Below are 17,971 nucleotides of genomic sequence, written 5' to 3' on the forward strand. Positions count from 1 at the left end.
TTGAGCCCAGAAGTTGGAGACCAGCCTAGGCAACATAGTAAGACCCTGTCTCTACAAAAAATTTAAAAATTAGCTGGGCATGGTGGTAAGCCCATGTGGTTCTGCCTACTTAGGAGGCTGAGGTGGGAGGATTGCTTGAGCTCAGGAGGTTAAGGCTGCAGTGAACCATGATCTCACCACTGTACTCTAGCCTGGGTGACAGAGCGAGACCCTGCCTAAAAAATAATAAAAAATAAAAAATAAACAACAAAGGCAAAGCCGAGAAAGTCATGGTCTGCCAGGTTTTATTTGTAGAGTCTGGTGAACTTGAACAAGAGAAAGCTGCAAAAAGTGGTTTGGAGACCATGGCAGGGCCATGGAGAAGGGCTAATAGAAGCCAAGGGTGGCCAGACCCTCAGGGAGCCCTTTTGGTGGAGAGCAGACACCTGAGGCAGGAGGTGGCAGCGGCCAAGTCCAGGCAGGCAGCAGCAGGGCTGCAACTGAGAGCTGAGGCTGGAGAGGTAGCGCTCGCCCTAACCTGACCCTGCAGGTCTCAAGCCCTGGGGTCATATACTCGCCCCATGAAGACAGGGAACTTGTGCTGCTGGTCCCAGAGGAGGAACAGGAAGGGCTGCTGCACTTCAAAGATGAGCAGGGCGCGGGCCACAGAGATGGCAGAGGCTGCAGCCGCCTCCACCCCAGTCTCCGTCAGTTCCAGCACTGCCTGGTGCTGCATCGCAGAAACCTGAAGATCTGGGTCCTCTGTCAGCCCACACAGGTTGAGGTCATAAGAAAAGTCGAAGAATTCTAGGGCAAAACCAGAGAAAAACAGAGTCAGAGGTCGGCATGAAACCCTCAGCTGATGGAGACCTTTGTCCTGAATTCTCTGGGTTCATCCTGAGTCCCAGTGCTCTCTTCCTTTTTCCTTGTTTGCCAGATTACATACTCTACCCTCTGGTCCAGTTCATGGGATCCTCTATTAGTGGGCCCAACACTGCCACTCTCTCTCAAGGTGAGAGGCCTTGCCCCCCATCCCCAAAACAACCCTGAAAAATGATGTCATTGTCTCCTTGTCTCCCAGGACCTTGGAAGTGAGGTAACAGATCAGAGATAGGTCATATATGAAAAAATGAGGTTATATGCAATGCTATGATGCTGTGAAATAATGGGAAAATATGCTATAGGAGCATCTTTAGCTCCAAATATTAGGCCATCTAATATTTGGTCTCAGATCCCAGTTCCTGACACAGAGTTACTAGATCCCTTGGAATTTCCTGGGTCATAGGAATGCCTTTTGTGCTAATGAGGCTACTCCTGCTGGCTCCTGGATGGGGGCTGGTCACTAGGAAGACTAAGTGTGATTAGAGCTTGGAACTTTCAGCCCCTCTGTCCATCCTCTGGGGAGAAGAGAAGAGCTGGAGATTGGGTAATAATCAATCATGCCTACATGATGAAGCCTCCTAAAGTACAGGGTTCTGAGAGCTTCTGGTTGGTGAACACATACATGTGTCAGGAAGGTAGCAAACCAAACTCCACAGGATAGATGCTCCTGGGCCCAGGACCCTTCGAGATTTTGCCCTGTGTATCTCTTCATCCGGCTGTTCATCTGCATCTTTTACTTAATCCCTTATATAATAAACCAGTAAATGTAAGTGTCTCCTGAGTTTCGTCAGCTATTCTAGCAAATGATGAAACCCTTACAGGGAGTCGTGGGAACCTCCAAATTATAGCTGGTTGGTCTGATGCACAGATGACAACCTGGTCTTGTAACTGACATTGGAAACGGGGAAATCTGGTGGGGTTGAGCCCTTAAACTGCGTGGGATCTGATGTTACTTCCAGGTAGAGTGTTAGAATTGGATTCAATTGTAGGACACCTAGTTGGTGTTCCCAGAGAACTGGAGAACTGCTTAGAAAACACTCCCACACCTATTTGGTGGCCAGCAGTGTTGAATGAAAATAAAAAAGAGGTTTTCTTCCTATACAGATGGCATATACAAGGAAATGGCATCATGCATTAGGTAGTCAAGTTCTCTAACAAGAAATGAAGTGACAGGGTTGGACATGAGATCAAAGGTTAGAAAATGAAGCTGGGCACAGTGGCTCACACCTGTAATCCCAGCACTTTGGGGAGCCAAGGTGGGCAGATCACTTGAGGCCAGGAGTTCAAGACCAGCCTGGCCAGCATGGTGAAACCCCATCTCTACCAAAAATACAAAAAAATTAGCTGGGCATGGTGGTAGGTGCCTGTAATCCCAGCTACTTGGGAGGCTGAGGTAGGAGAATCACTTGAACCCAGGAGGTGGAGGTTGTAGTGAGCCAAGATCATGCCACTATACTCCAGCCTGGGTGACAGAGCGAAGTTCCATTTCAAAAACAAACAAACAAACAAACAAAAAAACAAAGGTTAGAAAGTGGAGTCTCTGGGCCAGGCGTGGTGGCTCATGCCTGTAATCCCAGCACTTTGGGAGGCCGAGGCGGGTGGATCACGAGGTCAGGAGATCGAGACCATCCTGGTTAACATGGTGAAACCCCGTCTCTACTAAAAATACAAAAACAAAATTAGCTGGGCGTGGTGGCGGGTGCCTGTAGTCCCAGCTACTCGGGAGGCTGAGGCGGGAAAATGTTATGAACCCAGGAGGCAGATCTTACAGTGAGCAGAGATCGTGCCACTGCACTCCAGCCTGGGTGACAGAGAGAGACTCTGTCTCATAAAAAAAAAAAAAGAAAAAGAAAAAAGAAAAAAAAAAAAGAAAATGGAGTCTCTGTTGCCTCTCGTAAACTCAGAAGCTTCCAGACCTGCATTTCCAGATAGCTTCTTGCATATCTAATGGTGTGGTTGACTGTTTTGAAACATGTCTGGGGAAGAAGCATCACCAAGGTGAATTATCTGTACCACTGTTCCACTGCCTGTGTCACAAGGAACCATAGGAAAAAACTCAGGAAAGCTGGAGACCTGGATCAGTATTCTAGTTTGCCTCTGACTAGCTCAAGGGTAAATCATGGAATCTTTGGGTAAGTCACATAAAACTTCTGGGCCTTCATTTCCACAATGATCCAATGGGATAATAGCACCTACCCTTCTAACTTGCAGGGTTGCAGAACAAACTGAGATTATGGATGTAAAAAATACTCTAGAGAATGCTAACTACATCTTAGGGATCCCCCCTTTCTCCTCTGATGGCCTGGGAGTAACCCCAAGCTGCCAGAGCTCACCCAGTTTCTCCATGATTGACAGCATATCCTGGTTGGTCGTCACTTTGATGCGGGGCAGTACTAGGAGAGTGGGCTGGAACTTGGACATCTCCAGCTTCTTCATGATGGCCTTGAAAACAGAAGGGCTGAGAGCCTGTTCTATGTCTTCAAGACGATGTTTCAGGTTCTGGGGTACCAGGATCACCAAACTCAGATTATGGGAGAGCTGCAGTTGCCCCACCTAGAAAATAAGAGATGCACCTTAACAGTCTTCCTACCGCAGCTCTCTCCTGGCCCTACCCTCTGTGTCACAAGGCTGTCCTGCAGTCTGCTGCCACAGTCTGTATTTCAACAAGCAGCAGTCAGACCTAGGCTTCCAGGCTTTACCACGAAATGGGGATACCAGCTGGGTGAACAGTGCTGATCTAACTCTGTGCTGGGGAGAGGTAGAGGAAGAAGCATGAGATTCTGATTATACCCTGACTCTACCACTGACGAGCTATGTAATATGGGTAAGTGATTTGATTTCTCTGAGCCCTATTCCCTTCCTGCCAAATGTGTTGTGCATGTAGTATATTGCATGCACACTGAACCACCCGAGTTATCAGGTCAGCCTCTTTAAAACTACTGACAGCTCTTCACTGCCTATGAGATTAGGTACAAATATCAGTATGGCATTCAAGATTGTTCACAGGCTGGTCTTAGCCTACCTTTCCACTTTGCTATTAAAAGGACTTTCAACCATGCACAGTGGCTCATGCCTGTAATTCCAGCACTTTGGGAGGCCGAGGCAGGTGGATCACGAGGTCAAGAGATCGAGACCATCCTGGCCACCATGATGAAACCCCATCTCTACTAAAAATACAAAAATTAGCTGGGCATGATGGCGCGTGCCTGTAGTCCCAGCTACTCAGGAGGCTGAGGCAGAAGAATCGCTTGAACCCGGGAGGTGGAGGTTGCAGTGAGCCGAGATCGCACCACTGCACTCCAGCCTGGCGACAAAGTGAGACTCCATCTCAAAAAAAAAAAAAAAGAAGGACTTTCAACTGGTGACCAGACAAAAGTTGTAAGAAGTGCAGGGCCCATGGGTTTAATACAGGGGTTGTCAACTCAGAGTGCATTTGCCTCTCGGTGGACATTTGGTAATTTCTGGAGACATTTTGGTTGTCATAGCTGGCAGTGGGCAGGGAGGACGTGCACACAGTGCTACTGGCTTCTAGTGAGTAGAAGCTAAGGATGATGCTAAATTCTACAATGCACAGGACAAAGAATTATCTGACCCAATATGTCAATAGTGCCAAGGCTGAGAAACCCTAGTCTAATAGGATATGAGACTGTCATTAAATGGTATTATGATTGAGGCTGAAAGAACAAAAAGAATCTAGAAGAATGCAGAATTCAACTGGGCAATAAAGAAGTTAACTGAAAGCAATCAGTTGTTGGAACCTGAATAGCCCAGAAAAAGTAGGTTGTAAGCCAATTTCGGCTGAAGAGGATGGACATGGGGTCCCTGTTGACACAGGACTCAAGTTGGATATACTCATTTGAGTAGCATGTGCCCTTCAGGTCCTATGTGTGAACCTTGAATCTCTGAACAAAAATGTATCATGCTGTGGTCCTGAATTTTCAAGCCAGTAACCTCGGTGTACCTGAGCTGGTAAATCTCACCCCCTTCCTTGGGTAAATATCCTTAAGTGCCAGGAAGATTTAGAATTTAGTATGGGAATGACAAAAGAAAGCAACTTCATCATGCTAAAACCAGGTGTTAAGTTCAGGGTGACCTGTATGTTTGTTATTTAAAATAGTGATTGTAAGTTTTAAGAGAATCTGACATGCTAGTTTTATGCTTTTAAGCAAAGTTGTGGGATAATTTCATTAAGTGTGAGAATGATATTGGAATGTTGGCTAGAAGTTAAATCACTCTTCAAGTTTAATTTTCAGTTTACAAGTGAGCCTTAGGTGCTAGGATGATATGGCCAAGCACAGTTGTAATTATGACCTGTCAGGTATTAGATGTGTTTAAAAAGGGTATCAGCTGGGTGAGGTGGCTCATGCCTGTGATCTCAGCTACTTAAGAGGCTAAGGTGGGAGGACTGCTTCATCCCAAGGAGCTTGGGTTACATAAGCTATGATTGTGTCACTGTACTCCAGACTGGGTGATAAAGACCCTGTCTGGTAAAACTACAAAAATAAATAAAAGAAAACAGAAAATCGGGCATATTAAATTTGTAAAGGGAGCTTAAAATGCTTATGGGGGCCGGGCGCGGTAGCGCAAGCCTGTAATCCCAGCACTTTGGGAGGCCGAGACGGGCGGATCACGAGGTCAGGAGATCGAGACCATCCTGGCTAACACGGTGAAACCCCGTCTCTACTAAAAAATACAAAAAACTAGCCGGGCGCGGTGGCGGGCGCCTGTAGTCCCAACTACTCGGGAGGCTGAGGCAGGAGAATGGTGTGAACCCGGGAGGCGGAGCTTGCAGTGAGCTGAGATCCGGCCACTGCACTCCAGCCTGGGCGGCAGAGCGAGACTCCGTCTCAAAAAAAAAAAAAAAAATGCTTATGGGAATATTAATTATGTTTGTAGACAGAACAAATGGTTTAAAGGAGTTTAATCTATTCAATATGGCAATTAATTCAAGAACAAATGAGAATATTTTTATTAAGAAACACTATTCTTTTATAAAATTTTATTTAAAAACCCTATTCTTTTGTTTTTTGTTTTTTAAGACAAGGTCTCACTCTGGCCCTCAGGCTGAAGTGCAGTGTCACGATCTCGGCTCACTGCAACCTCCGCCTCCCGGGTTCAAGTGATTTTCCTGTCCCAGCCTCCCAAGTAGCTGGGATTACAGGCGTGTACCACCACACCCGGCTTATTTTTTGTATTTTTAGTGGAGACAGGGTTTCACCATGTTGGCCAGGCTGGTCTCGAACTCCTGATCTCAGGTGATCTACCCGCCTCGGCCTCCCAAAGTGCTGGGATTATAGGCATGAGCCACTGCACCTGGCCTATTCTTTGTCTGTGTTTTGAGACAGTCTCACTGTGTTGCCCAGGTTGGAGTGCAGTGGCGTGATCTTGGCTCACTGCAACCTCTGCCTCCCAGGTTCAAGCGATTCTGTGCCTTAGCCTCCTGAGTAGCTGGGACTACAGACATGCGCCACCATGCCTAGTTAATTTTTGTATTTTTAGTAGAGATAGAGTTCCACCATGTCAGCCAGGCTGGTCTCAAACTCTTAGCTTCAAGTGATCCGCCTGCCTCAGCCTCCTAAAGTGCTGGGATTACAGACATGAGCCACCATGCCCAGCCAAATCACCTACTCTTTTTTTTTTTTTTTGAGACAAAGAGACAAAGTCTCGCTCTGTTGCCCAGGCTGGAGTGCAGTGGCGTGATCTCGGCTCACTGCAAGCTTCACCTCCCGGGTTCACACCATTCTCCTGCCTCAGCCTCCCGAGTAGCTGGAACTACAGGTGCCCGCCACCACGCCCAGCTAATTTTTTTTTTTTTTTTTTGTATTTTAGTAGAGACGGGGTTTCACCGTGTTAGCCAGGATGGTCTTGATCTTCTGACCTCGTGATCCAACCATCTCGGCCTCCCAAAGTGCTGGGATTACAGGCGTGAGCCACCACGCCCGGCCCACCCTACTCTTAATGTAGGAAGTTCAGCTTAAAATTAAAAGGCATAAGTAAAATTTTAATTTTGCATTTGTCAATACATTAAATTAATTATCTGTTTAAAACCCAAGGAACTCTAAATAGTGGTTTTTGTGCGCAAAAGTACTCCTCCTTTGGCTTAAAAAAAAAAAACTCAGGCTGTGTACTGTGGCTCATGCCTGTAATGCCAACATTTTAGAAGGCCGAAGTGGGCCGATCACTTGAAGTCAGGAGTTCATGACCAGCCTGGCCAACATGGTGAAACCCCGTCTCTACTAAAAATACAAAAATTAGCTGGGAGTGGTGGCAGGTGCCTATAATTCCAGCTACTGGGGAAGCTAAGGCGGGAGAATCGCTTGAACCTGGGAGGCAGAGGTTGCAGAGAGCTGGGATTGTGTGCTGCACTCTAGCCTGGGTAACAGAATAAGACTTTGTCTCAAAAGAAAAACAAACAAACAGACAAAACTCATATTGGCTTGGGGAGATAGAAATTACTCTTCACATTATACCTCCTTTGTATTTGAATATTTATTAACGATATTATATGTCCAGAATGCTTACCTCAACCTATCACCTCACCTCAATGGCTACAACAGTCTATCCTAAGGGATTTTTACAATGATTTTTGGTTTAGAGTTTTGTGTGAGACTTTAATAACCTTTCTACAGAGGAAATACTGGTTCTTATAATTCAAATAGTTACATTTAAACCTAACTTGTTAAGTTCTTAATTCCTACTTTCTACCTAACATCTATGGCTTTGATTAAATAGCTATTCCAATTGATTTGAAAAAATCTCGTATTTATACCTCCCTCCACATATCTTGAATTTGAACAATGCCCTGGACCTATCACATATATTCACTCTTCTGTGCCTTATATGCGCTGTCCTGGTTCTGCTAAATGAGTCATGAATGGTCAAATACATTAGATAGGGATGGATAGATGGGTGGATAAGTACATGAGTGGATAAATAAGTGAGCAAAGAATAGTCAAAAATAGCCTCCTCAGCCGGGCACTGTGGCTCATGCCTGTAATGCCAGCACTTTGGGAGGGTGAAGGTGTGGATCACTTGAGGTCAGGAGTCACTTGAGGACCAGCTTGGCTAACATGGTGAAACCCCATCTCTACTAAAAATACAAAAATTAGCCAAGTGTGGTGGCAGGCACCTGTAGTCCCAGCTACTTGGGAGGCTGAGGCATGAGAACTGCTTGAACCCGGGAGGCGGAGATTGCAGCGAGCCGAGATCGTGCCAAGGTACTCCAGCTTGAGCAACCAAGTTAGACCCTGTCTCGAAAAAAAAAACCTCCTCTCTGAAGTCTTCCAGCCACTTTTACTAAGTGAGTAGCTCCCTTTGGCACCCTCTATTTCATTAATTCATTTATTCAACAAACATTGAATGAGCACCTATGATAGGTGGCATTGTTCTAGGCACTACAGTTACAGAAGGAAACAAGACAGTTCCTGTATTCAAGTAGATAGACAATATCTTAGGGAGACAGACAATATCCTAATCAAATAAGCAAATAAATGACATAATTTCAGATGAAGATGAATGTCATGAATATAATAAAACAGCAGCGATATTACAGGGTGAGGAGGAGGCTACTTTAAGGGGTGAAGACCTTTCCACCAAGGTGACATCTGAGCTGACACCCAACAAGCTATGTGAGGATCTGAGTGAAGAGGGATCCAGGCAGAAAGAAAAGCTAAGGAAAGCTCCCAGTGTGGAACCAAGCCTAGCATGTTCCAAGAACAGAGCCTTTGTTTCTTAGCCAGGTACTGAGACATTGTGACAGGTCTGTGTTTTGCCATGCTAAAAAGGTGGAAATATCTGGTAACTGAGCATGAGATAGCTTACCAATTGGAATCCTCTGGGCTCCATATTCTGTCTTCTCTCGCTCCCTACTCACCAAACTAAATTGTTCAATTTCTGCTAATGCACTTAAGTCATTGAACTCATGTGCACACACGCACTTACCACATATATGCATATACAACGATATACTGATATACGTGTACACATGTATATGTATGCTGTACACAGGTACACACATACACACATACACACAGGACTTGCTAAGCACCAGGGTCTTCTGGTGAGTTGACTGGAAAAAGAAACAGATGTGTAGAATAGGAACACAACTCACATTTTGCCATTCAATGTAGCAGAGATGCATGAAGAAACTTGAGAATCCTGTTTCCAGCCTAAAATATACAATGCCTGCCTTGGCCAAGGCTAGAGAAAGGAGAAGGAGAAAAGATAGGGTGGAAATACAGATGGAAGGAGTAGAAATGATGGATTTGTAAGCATGTACCCCAAAATGATGGGATGACAGCAGAAAAAAAAGTCAGCAGACTCAAGTGGGTTTCAAACAGGAGAAGGAAAGGTTAAGAACTTACCTTGGCCTTCAAAGTTTGGTCAATGAAATGGGCCACAGGGTACTTCTTGCTATTCATCATGGGCACTTTTATAACCGAGTTTTTGAAGTGAAAAGTGTCCATTCTGGTTTTTTTGGGATCGAATGTTGTCTTCCACTTGGCTAGAGGGAAGAGGTGGGAGAGGTGCTCTAATGCACGTAGGAAAAGGATGAAGAGGAGACAAAAGCCTTGTGAGCAAAGGGTGGGGCAGGGACATTGAGATCTGATTGTAGAACTTGGGGTTAGGTGGGCTTTGAAGCCAGGAGGGGAAGAAGGATCCAGAATGGGAAGACCAACTGGCTAAGGGCCCCCTTACCACTCAGGTAGATGGCATTGAGGAGGACAAGGCGGGTATCGGAGGGCAGGCTGTCTAGCAGCCGGCTGATCTTGTTGTTGGTGTTCTTGGCCACCCAGGTGTTGATGAGCTCCAGGTTGGCGTCACTGTCGTTGCTCAGGACTCTGGGACTGCTGCGGTACAGGGTCCGCGAGGCATTCACAAAGGTGTCCCTTATGGCCAGGTCTGGGGGTATGTGGAGAAAGGGAGGCATGAGTCCCCTGAACACATCGTTCCTCTCCATGAGCAAGATTTGAGAGTGAGCATGCTTCCTATGGCTCTATCTGCTCACTCTAGTGAACACGGCATGGTGGAGCGGTCCAGCCCACTCCTCTTACAGATGCGGCAAATGAGGCCCAAGAAGGCAAACTCAGAACCAGGAATCAGAGAAGTAGCCCTAAGCCTCTGCTGCCTCAGCTTGCTATGTTACTGTGGCTCTGCAAGATAATCTTTTTGAGATATTAAATTCCATTTGCCTATATTTTTCCTCTTTTCTGCCCTTAATTTGGCATGGCATATTCTGCTTCCTGGCTTCGGTGGGAGTTTGTGACAAAACTTTCTGGCTTTTGCTCTCCAAAAGCCTTCAGTCCGCTGGAAAAAAAAAAAAAAAAAAAAAAAAAAGCACTCAAAAGATAATTTTTCTAGGACTAAGTAGATTAAAGATACTTTCCGAGCTGGGCATGGTGGCTCACGCCTGTAATCTCAGCACTTTGGGAGACTAAGGTGGGAGGATCACTTGAGGCCACGAGTTCAAGACCAGCCTGGCCAACATGGCGAAACTTCGTCTCTACTAAAAATACAGAAATTAGCTGGGCATGTGGTCGTGGGCACCTGTAATCCCAGCTATTCGGGAGGCTGAGGCAGGAGAATCACTTGAATCTGGGAGACGGAGGTTGCAGTGAGCTGAGATGGCGCCACCGCATTCCAGCCTGGGCGACAGAGTGAGATTCTGTCTCAAAAAAAAAAAGAGAGATTTTCCCAGGCTTTGCTGGCGCCTACGTACAACATAAGACCAAGAACCTTGGTCCAGGGTACAGCTAGATGGGGATAGAAGCCCTAACATATTGAATGCTGTTACATTTTTCACCAACCTAGCAAGACAGCGGGATAAAGCTGACTTACAGCTTTGTAAGTAATAAATAAATGCAACATTTCTTGAACACCTCTGAGCCATGTTTTTCCCACATCTAAAAGAGGGTGTTTTTTAGATGATGGGGTGATAGGTGAGTTTTTTTTTAATTTTTAATTTTTATTTTTTTAGAGACAAAGGTCCTACTCTGTCACCCAGGCTGGAGTACAGCGGCATAAACATAGCTCATTCTAACTTTGAATTCCTTGGTTCAAGCAATCCTCCTGTCTCAGTCCTTCACAGCTGGAACGACAGGCATGCACCACACCTGGCCAATTTTTAAAATTTTTTGTAGAGATGAGATCTCTCTATGTTGCCCAGAGGCTAGTCTCGAAATTCTAGCCTCAAGCAATCCTCCTACCTCAGCCTCTCAGTGTTGGAATTACAGGCACAGTGCGCCAGACCTGAGTATTGTTTTTATAGCTTTAAAAAAAAAACAGCTTGAAAAAAAGTTTTCCTTTTTTTCAAAAAGGGAGGTGGGTAGATTAGTGTAATGGTTATCAAACATTTTAAAGCAGCAGAACTACTTTCACACAAAGGCATGTCTGAAGCCCACAGCATAAAATGGGCCGTGGATGAGGCTGGGTGGGGAGCTCAGAGCCCAGCTGGTCCTCTCACAGGAAGTAGCGAACCCTTCCCCACCGCTGAGGCTCCCCACACCCCACTCCCACCGTGACTCCACAAACAGCTTTGCAAAGCCCTAGGGCTCTGAGGAACAAAGTCGGAAAACAACTACATTAGATCGTTTTGTAAGTTTATTATTACTATTATCACTATTACCTACTTAATAACGTAATACATGTAAAATGATAACAAAGTCACATAACACAAAAATAAAAAGAATGAGAGTCCCAAGACTCCTTTGACCCAAAAATTAGCAAAACAGTTTTTTGTCTCTTTTATGTCTATAGCTCGCTAGCCCTCTAGCCCTATCTATTAATGAATGCATATGGGTATTCTTATTCTTTTTTTTTTTTTTTTTTTTTGAGACAGAGTCTCGGTCCGTCGCCCAGGCTGGTATGCAGTGGTGTGATCTCGGCTGACTGCAACCTCTGCCTCCCGGGTTCAAGTTATTATCCTGCTGGGACTACAGGAACGTGCCACCACACCTGGCTAATTTTTGTATTTTTAGCAGAGACAGGGTTTCCTCATGTTGGCCAGGCTGGTTTTGAACTCCTGACCTCCAGTGATCAGCCCACCTCAGCCTCCCAAAGTGCTGGGATTACAGGCAGGAGACACCGCACCTGGCCTGCCTACCCCATATTTTCTTTTCTTTTTTTTTGAGACGGAGTCTTGCTCTGTCGCTCAGGCTAGAGTGCAGTGGCGCAATCTTGGCTCACCGCAACCTCACCTCCTGGGTTCAAGTGATTCTCCTGCTTCAGCCTCCCGAGTAGCTGGGATTATAGGCGCACACTACCACACCTGGGTAATTTTTTGTATTTTCAGTAGAGATGCGGTTTCACTATGTTGGTCAGACTGGTCTCGACCTCCTGACCTCATGAATCGCCTGCCCCGGCCTGCCAAAGTGAGCCACTGCACCTGGCCTTTTCTTTACTTTTCTTCCTTTCTTTCCTTTTCTTTCTCTTCCTTCGTTTTCCTTCCTCCCTACCTCCCTGCTTTCTTTCTTTTCTTCCTTTTCCCATTCCTTCCTTCCTTCCCTCCCTTCCTCCCTCCCTCCTTCCCTCCCTCCCTCCCTCCTTCCTTCCTTCCTTTTCTTCTTGATGGGAGGTATGCTCTTTCACTCAGGCTGGAGTGAAGTGGCATGATCTCGGCTCACTGCAACCTTCACTCTCCTGGGTTCAAGCAATTCTCCTGCCTCAGCCTCCTGAGTAGCTGGGATTATAGGCGCCCGCTACCATGCCGGGCTAATTTTTGTATTTTTGGTATAGACAGGGTTTTGCCATGTTGGCCAGGCTGGTCTTGAACTCCTGACCTCAGGTGATCCACCTATCTCGGCCTTCCAAAGTGCTGGGATTACAGGTATGAGCCACCACGCCTAGCCCTACCCCCAACATTTTTTTTTTTTTAAATAGAGATGGGGTTTCGCCATGTTGCCCAGGCTGCTCTTGAAGGCCTTGGCCTCCCAAAGTGTTAGCATTACAGACGTGAGCCACCATACCTGCCTGGTTATTTTTATTCTAAAGCAGTTGATAAATGCCAGAGACTTGCCTAAGGTCTCACTAGAAGAACAATCCAGTTCCTGCAGTGACCTGATGCTCCTGCCAAGGTCTTCACTTGCTCCGCAGTCCATCCCTGATACTGTAGCTCCAACATTCCCTCTGTCCTTTCTTTTCCCCAGTGCTGGGTTCCCCTTCAGAGTCCTCTCAGGACCCTCCTCTGCAGACACTGCCCCTTCCTGGGCACTCACCTGGGCTGTGGAAGATCTGAGAGACTGAGGTGACACCTTTGGTCGTGAAGCCCTTCAGAGCCTGGTGGACACAGGCGAAGTCCTTGGGGTAGGAGAGGACGTTTTCCAGGTTTGTTTTGGTGTTCTCCCCAGCTCCTGCAACAAAAGGCAGACATGAAAGATACTTGCAGGATGAGTCGGGGGGCCTTCCTTGGGAATGAGGGTTGGGGACCAGGCTGGAATGGAGGGTATTCCCTGCTTCGGAGGGGTCACAGATCATCTGAGCTGGAAGTGTTCTCTCTCTTTTTTTTTTTTTTTTTCTTTTTGAGACAGTCTTGCTCTGTTGCCCAGGCTGGAATGCAGTGGTGCAATCTCAGCTCACTTGAATCTCCAGGTTCAAGCAATCCTCCCGCCTCTGCCTCCCAAGTAGCTGGGACAATAGGCGTGTGCAACCATGCCTGGCTAATTTTTGTATTTTTAGTAGAGATGGGATTTCAACATGTTGGCCAGGCTGGTCTCGAACTCCTGCCTTGGCCTCCCAAAGTGCCGGGATTACAGGTGTGAGTCACCGTGCCCAGCCAAGAAAGATTCTGTAGCCTTTTTAGAATTCTCTCTGGGGAGTAATAGCTCTCTCCCCACTGCTTGTAGTAATTTGTTTGTTCATTTTCTAGGGTAATTACCCAATGGGACTTGACAGTAATCCCTCAAGATGGCAGAGGATTTACATTTTTTTGACCTCTCACTAAGTCAGACGCTAGGCTATCTGCTTCTTTTTTCTTTTTTTGGAAACAGACTCTCACTCAGTCTTCCCAGGCTGGACTGCAGTGGTGTGATTTCAGCTCACTGCAACCTCCACCTCTCGGGTTCAAGCGATTCTCCTGCCTCAGCCTCCTGAATAGCTGGGGTTACAGGTGTCCGCCACAACACCTGGCTAATTTTTTTTGTATTTTTAGTAGAGACGGGGTTTCACCATGTGAGTCAGGCTGGTCTCGAACTCCTGACCTCATGATCCGCCCACCTCAGCCTACCAAAGTGCTGGGATTACAGGTGTGAGCCACTGCGCCCGGCCCAGCTTTCTGGTTATTAATCTTTTGAGGTAGATAGCATCATCACTATTTTACACAGGAGGACTCAAGGCTCAGAGAGGTTAAAGTGAATTGCCCAAGGTCACAGAGCTAGAATGCAGTACTAACCACATCTACTCTAGGTCTATCTCTGATGATTTTTTTTTTTTTTTTTTTCTGAGACAGAGTCTCGCTCTGTCACCCAGACTGTAGTGCAGTGGTTCGGTCTCGGCTCACTGCAACCTCTGCCTCCTAGGTTCAAGCAATTCTCTCTCAGCTGCCCAAGTAGCTGGGATTATAGGCATGCACCACCACTCCCGGATAATTTTTGTATTTTTAGTAGAGACAGGGTTTCACCATGTTGGCCAGGCCGGTCTTGAACTCCTGACCTCAGGTTATCCACCCGCCTTGGCCTTCCAAGATGCTAGGATTACAGGCGTGAGCCACTGTGCTTGATTTCATCTTTCTTATCACCTCTCCTTGCCATGAAACATGGTTAGTGGCTGGGACCTTGTTTTATATGTTCTTGTATAGTCACAGGGTTTTACAAGCAATAGGGTTGCCTATTAAATCATTGTTAAATGATAGAATGTTCAAGAATGAAAAGATACTTCCCTCTACACCCCCAATGTATAGCCCATTTTTACAGCTTCTTCCCAGAGACATGGCTCTGTAAGTGTCTGGGTTGGTGACCCTTATGGGAGTGTCCAACAAATGACCTGGAGAGAATGCAGTCAGGGTCTTACCGAGCAGGACCTGGGTGAGGAGGCTGGCAATGCTGAATGGGGAAAAGGCCATGTTGGTCTCTGCCTTCTTCATTGCTGAGAAGGCGTGGTAGAGCTTCAGGGAGAAATCTACCAAAGCGTCCCCCAACATGGCCTCTGTTGAATGACTGTCCAAGTCAGAGCAGAGAGTAACAGGTCCTGGGCAGAAGGGACCAGTAGTGGGCTGAGTAGGAGAATCTGTGGGGAGCTGGGTAGTTGGTTGGATGGGCTGGATGGTGGGTTGGGCGGTGGGTTGGGTGGTGGGTTGGGTGGTGGGTTCATCAGTGGTATTAGCTGTTATTTTGGTGGATGAATTGGTTGTTGAGTTGGTTGTTGGCAAGCTGGTAGCCTCCAGGATGGATTCAATGAATAGCATCTTGGAGTTATTTGCCACTGCGATCTTCCCTTCGCTTCCCTCTTGCAAACTCTCTGGATCCCAGGAGCTGGAGCTGGTAGCATTTGGATTTGAGGAGGCTCTATCCTGTGGTTCAAGAAACTGAGTTTCATTTTTTTCTTACTACGAGGCACAGTCCTCTAAAATAGTCAAAGCAGTTAGAGAAGGTGTGGATGTGGAAAATGTCCTGTACAAGAGAGTAATTTCTGACAGTGTGGCGGATGAAGAACCTGTCTTGGAACCGCCACCACTAATTCCTCAGAGAAGGGGAGATACAGGGTGAGGTGGGGGTGCACAGGAATGTGCTCTGCAGAAGATGAGGGATAGTCAGGGACTCTGTAATCTCTGACCAATTACTGCCCTGTAGGAAGTTGTTTTCCAAACAATGAAATTGAGTGTTAATTGCCATTTATCTATGTTCTTGCAATTTCCTGTAAATATCTACCTGTTTGACTCACTTGCTTGGCTAGTACAGACATTTCAACTTGTGCTCCTGGATTTAGAACAGTAAATTTTCAAACTATGGGTTGCAACCCATTAGTGGGGGTGGAAAAACAATACACATTAGGAAGGAAACAAAGAAAGGGAAGGAGGGAAGAAGGGAGGCAGGAAGGGAGGGAGCGATAAGTAGTATAGGCCAGCGGCTCTGAAACAATTTTGACTCCCCGGGGATATTTAGCAGTGTCTAGAGACAGTTTTGGTTGTCATAGGGAGACAGCAGGGAAGATGCTACCACAATCTAGTGCATGCAGGCTAGAGATACTGCAAAACACCCTAAGATGCACAGGGTAGCCCCTCAGCAATGAATTATCCAGCCCCAGTGTCAACAGATCCTCCACTGAGAAACCATGCATTAGCCCCATTTCACAGGTAGAGAAACTGATGCTGACACATATTAGCTAGTACAGGATCTCACAGAAATGGGAGAAACAGCTAGGGGTCAAAACAAGGTCTCTGAGTCCAAACTCCCTGCTCATAACTACATCATCTGCTGAGTATGTCATGCCAACTTGCGCACGCACACACGCACACACGCACATACACACACCCCTACCTACCTTTCTCCTGGGATCCCACACTTCTTAGCCTTCTTTCTAGTCCACGACCTCCCAGACCACTGGGACCTCTCACTGCTATTGACTCCCACCCAGACCCAGGTATGTTTGCTACCATTCTTCCCTGTCTTCACAGGCCCTAGCCTGGGACCACCGCCTGTCACAGCAGCCAAACCTCTCCCCCCCACAGCTCTTTTCTACAGCAAACTCTTGCTTTGGTATCACAAAATGCTTCCCATATCCTTGCCCTATGTGGTCCTCCTGCCAAGCCTGTTTAGTGGACAGGGTGGGATCTGTTTATTCCACATTTTATAAATCAAGAGGAGTAGGCTGAGAAAAGTGACTTCCTCAGGACCACACAGCGCAGCTCCTACATGGCCCGCCAAGATTAGAACTTACATCTGTCTGAGTCCTGAGCTCTTTCCATCATCTACGAGTGCGTGAGCAAGGATCACACTCGCTGATCCCAAGAGGAGCTCTCCTGATTCTCCGGGGCCTGAAGGGTTAATCCTCAGCCACCGCCCGCACCCCGCACCATCCCCCGTTCCCGTCTCCACCCCCGTCCCCCATCCCACAAGGGACCACATACCCCAGCCAGCAGCAGCAGCAGGAGGGTCAGCAGGGTCAGCCTGGAGGCCATCTGGGCGGCGACGTCAGCGGACCTGTGGAGCCAGCCAGTATCCGAGCCAGCTCCGAGCCTGGGAGCCCAGGGGCCCCCACCCCGCCGGGGGCCCGCCCCCATTCCGTCCCAGGCCCCAGTCCCTCTTAGCGAATTCCCTCCTCCTCCCTCCTGGGGCCACCTTCTCCCTGGCTCCTCCCTCTGTTTTGTTTTCCCCAAACCGCTTCCCTTTCCCGGCACCGGCTGGCCCTTCCTCTCCCCGTGGGCCCGGGTCTCCGTCCATCTGTTCAGTCGGAGGGGAGGTGAGGGGCGGGGGGGTCCTGCTTTAACCAAACAATGAGGCCAGAGGCGTGGGGGAGGGGAGGTCCTGGGGGGCTGAGCACAACAGGCCTGAGGCGGGAGGGTCTGGGGTAGGAGGAGGCAGAAATCCCAGGTGGAAGCAAGCCTGTAGAGACCCCTGAGATCAAGGCGGGCCGGAAGGCGGGGGTGAGGAGACCTGCTCCCTAGACCTCTTCACTCCATGCTTTCCACCCTACTCCCCACCCCTGCCCAGCACCAAACCTACTCCAAACTCCTGGTCACCAGGCAGCTCCAGTGCAGACTGAGTAGAGTCCCCCAGGGTCAGGGAGGGTGGGGTGCGGGGGGAGCGCAGTCTTAGCTATTGGCTGGCCCAAGACACTGCCCAGTTACAAATTAAGGAAGATTGATCGCTGGTGTGAGTTCCTGTAAATCAGGATGGGACGGGATGGGACTGACCGCTTGGTTTTCTCTGTGAGCCAGGCCAGGAATTTAGCCCAAATCCCCTGGTAGGTGGGGTGAACGGGAAGGCTTGGGTGCAGTTATCAGCTTTACACAACCAAAGCTTCCCCCGCGTCTTCATGAGTAACAATAAAAGCAGCATGTACACAAAATGTGCTCCGCAGTTTTTAAAGGAATGAACTTTTTGGAAATTGCTCATCTCCGTTAATCCTCAACGTAACCCTTTGTGCGCCATTGTACCCATTTGATAGTTAAGAAACTGAA

The 17,971-nt window shown here is 47.5% G+C and overlaps 1 protein-coding gene across 1 annotated transcript; it reads right to left on the minus strand.

Moving 5' to 3' along the window:
- Positions 1 to 267: 267 nt before the first annotated feature.
- On the minus strand, positions 268 to 17,551 carry SERPING1 (serpin family G member 1). Its single transcript, XM_005577848.4, has 8 exons — positions 17,514 to 17,551; positions 16,919 to 16,991; positions 14,863 to 15,361; positions 13,074 to 13,208; positions 9,559 to 9,762; positions 9,225 to 9,364; positions 3,195 to 3,414; positions 268 to 786 (listed from the first exon to the last, which is right to left on the minus strand). The coding sequence occupies exons 2-8, from the start codon at positions 16,967 to 16,969 to the stop codon at positions 533 to 535; spliced, it is 1,503 nt and encodes a 500-aa protein (XP_005577905.3). The 5' UTR covers positions 16,970 to 16,991; positions 17,514 to 17,551; the 3' UTR covers positions 268 to 532.
- Between the last annotated feature and the right edge of the window lie 420 nt (positions 17,552 to 17,971).

Source organism: Macaca fascicularis, chromosome 14 (genome assembly GCF_037993035.2).
Source record: "Macaca fascicularis isolate 582-1 chromosome 14, T2T-MFA8v1.1".
Taxonomy (NCBI): domain Eukaryota; kingdom Metazoa; phylum Chordata; class Mammalia; order Primates; family Cercopithecidae; genus Macaca; species Macaca fascicularis.

What these genes read in the sequence shown, in the direction of transcription:
- SERPING1 (XM_005577848.4), bottom strand. Translation starts at nt 16,969, where the DNA reads ATGGCCTCCAGGCTGACCCTGCTGACCCTCCTGCTGCTGCTGCTGGCT. An exon ending in CAATGCCATCTACCTGAGTG is followed by an intron (nt 9,365 to 9,558) that starts GTAAGGGGGCCC and finishes TCTTCCCTCTAG; the next exon opens with CCAAGTGGAAGACAACATTC. An exon ending in GTCAATCATGGAGAAACTGG is followed by an intron (nt 787 to 3,194) that starts GTGAGCTCTGGC and finishes GTTTTGCCCTAG; the next exon opens with AATTCTTCGACTTTTCTTAT.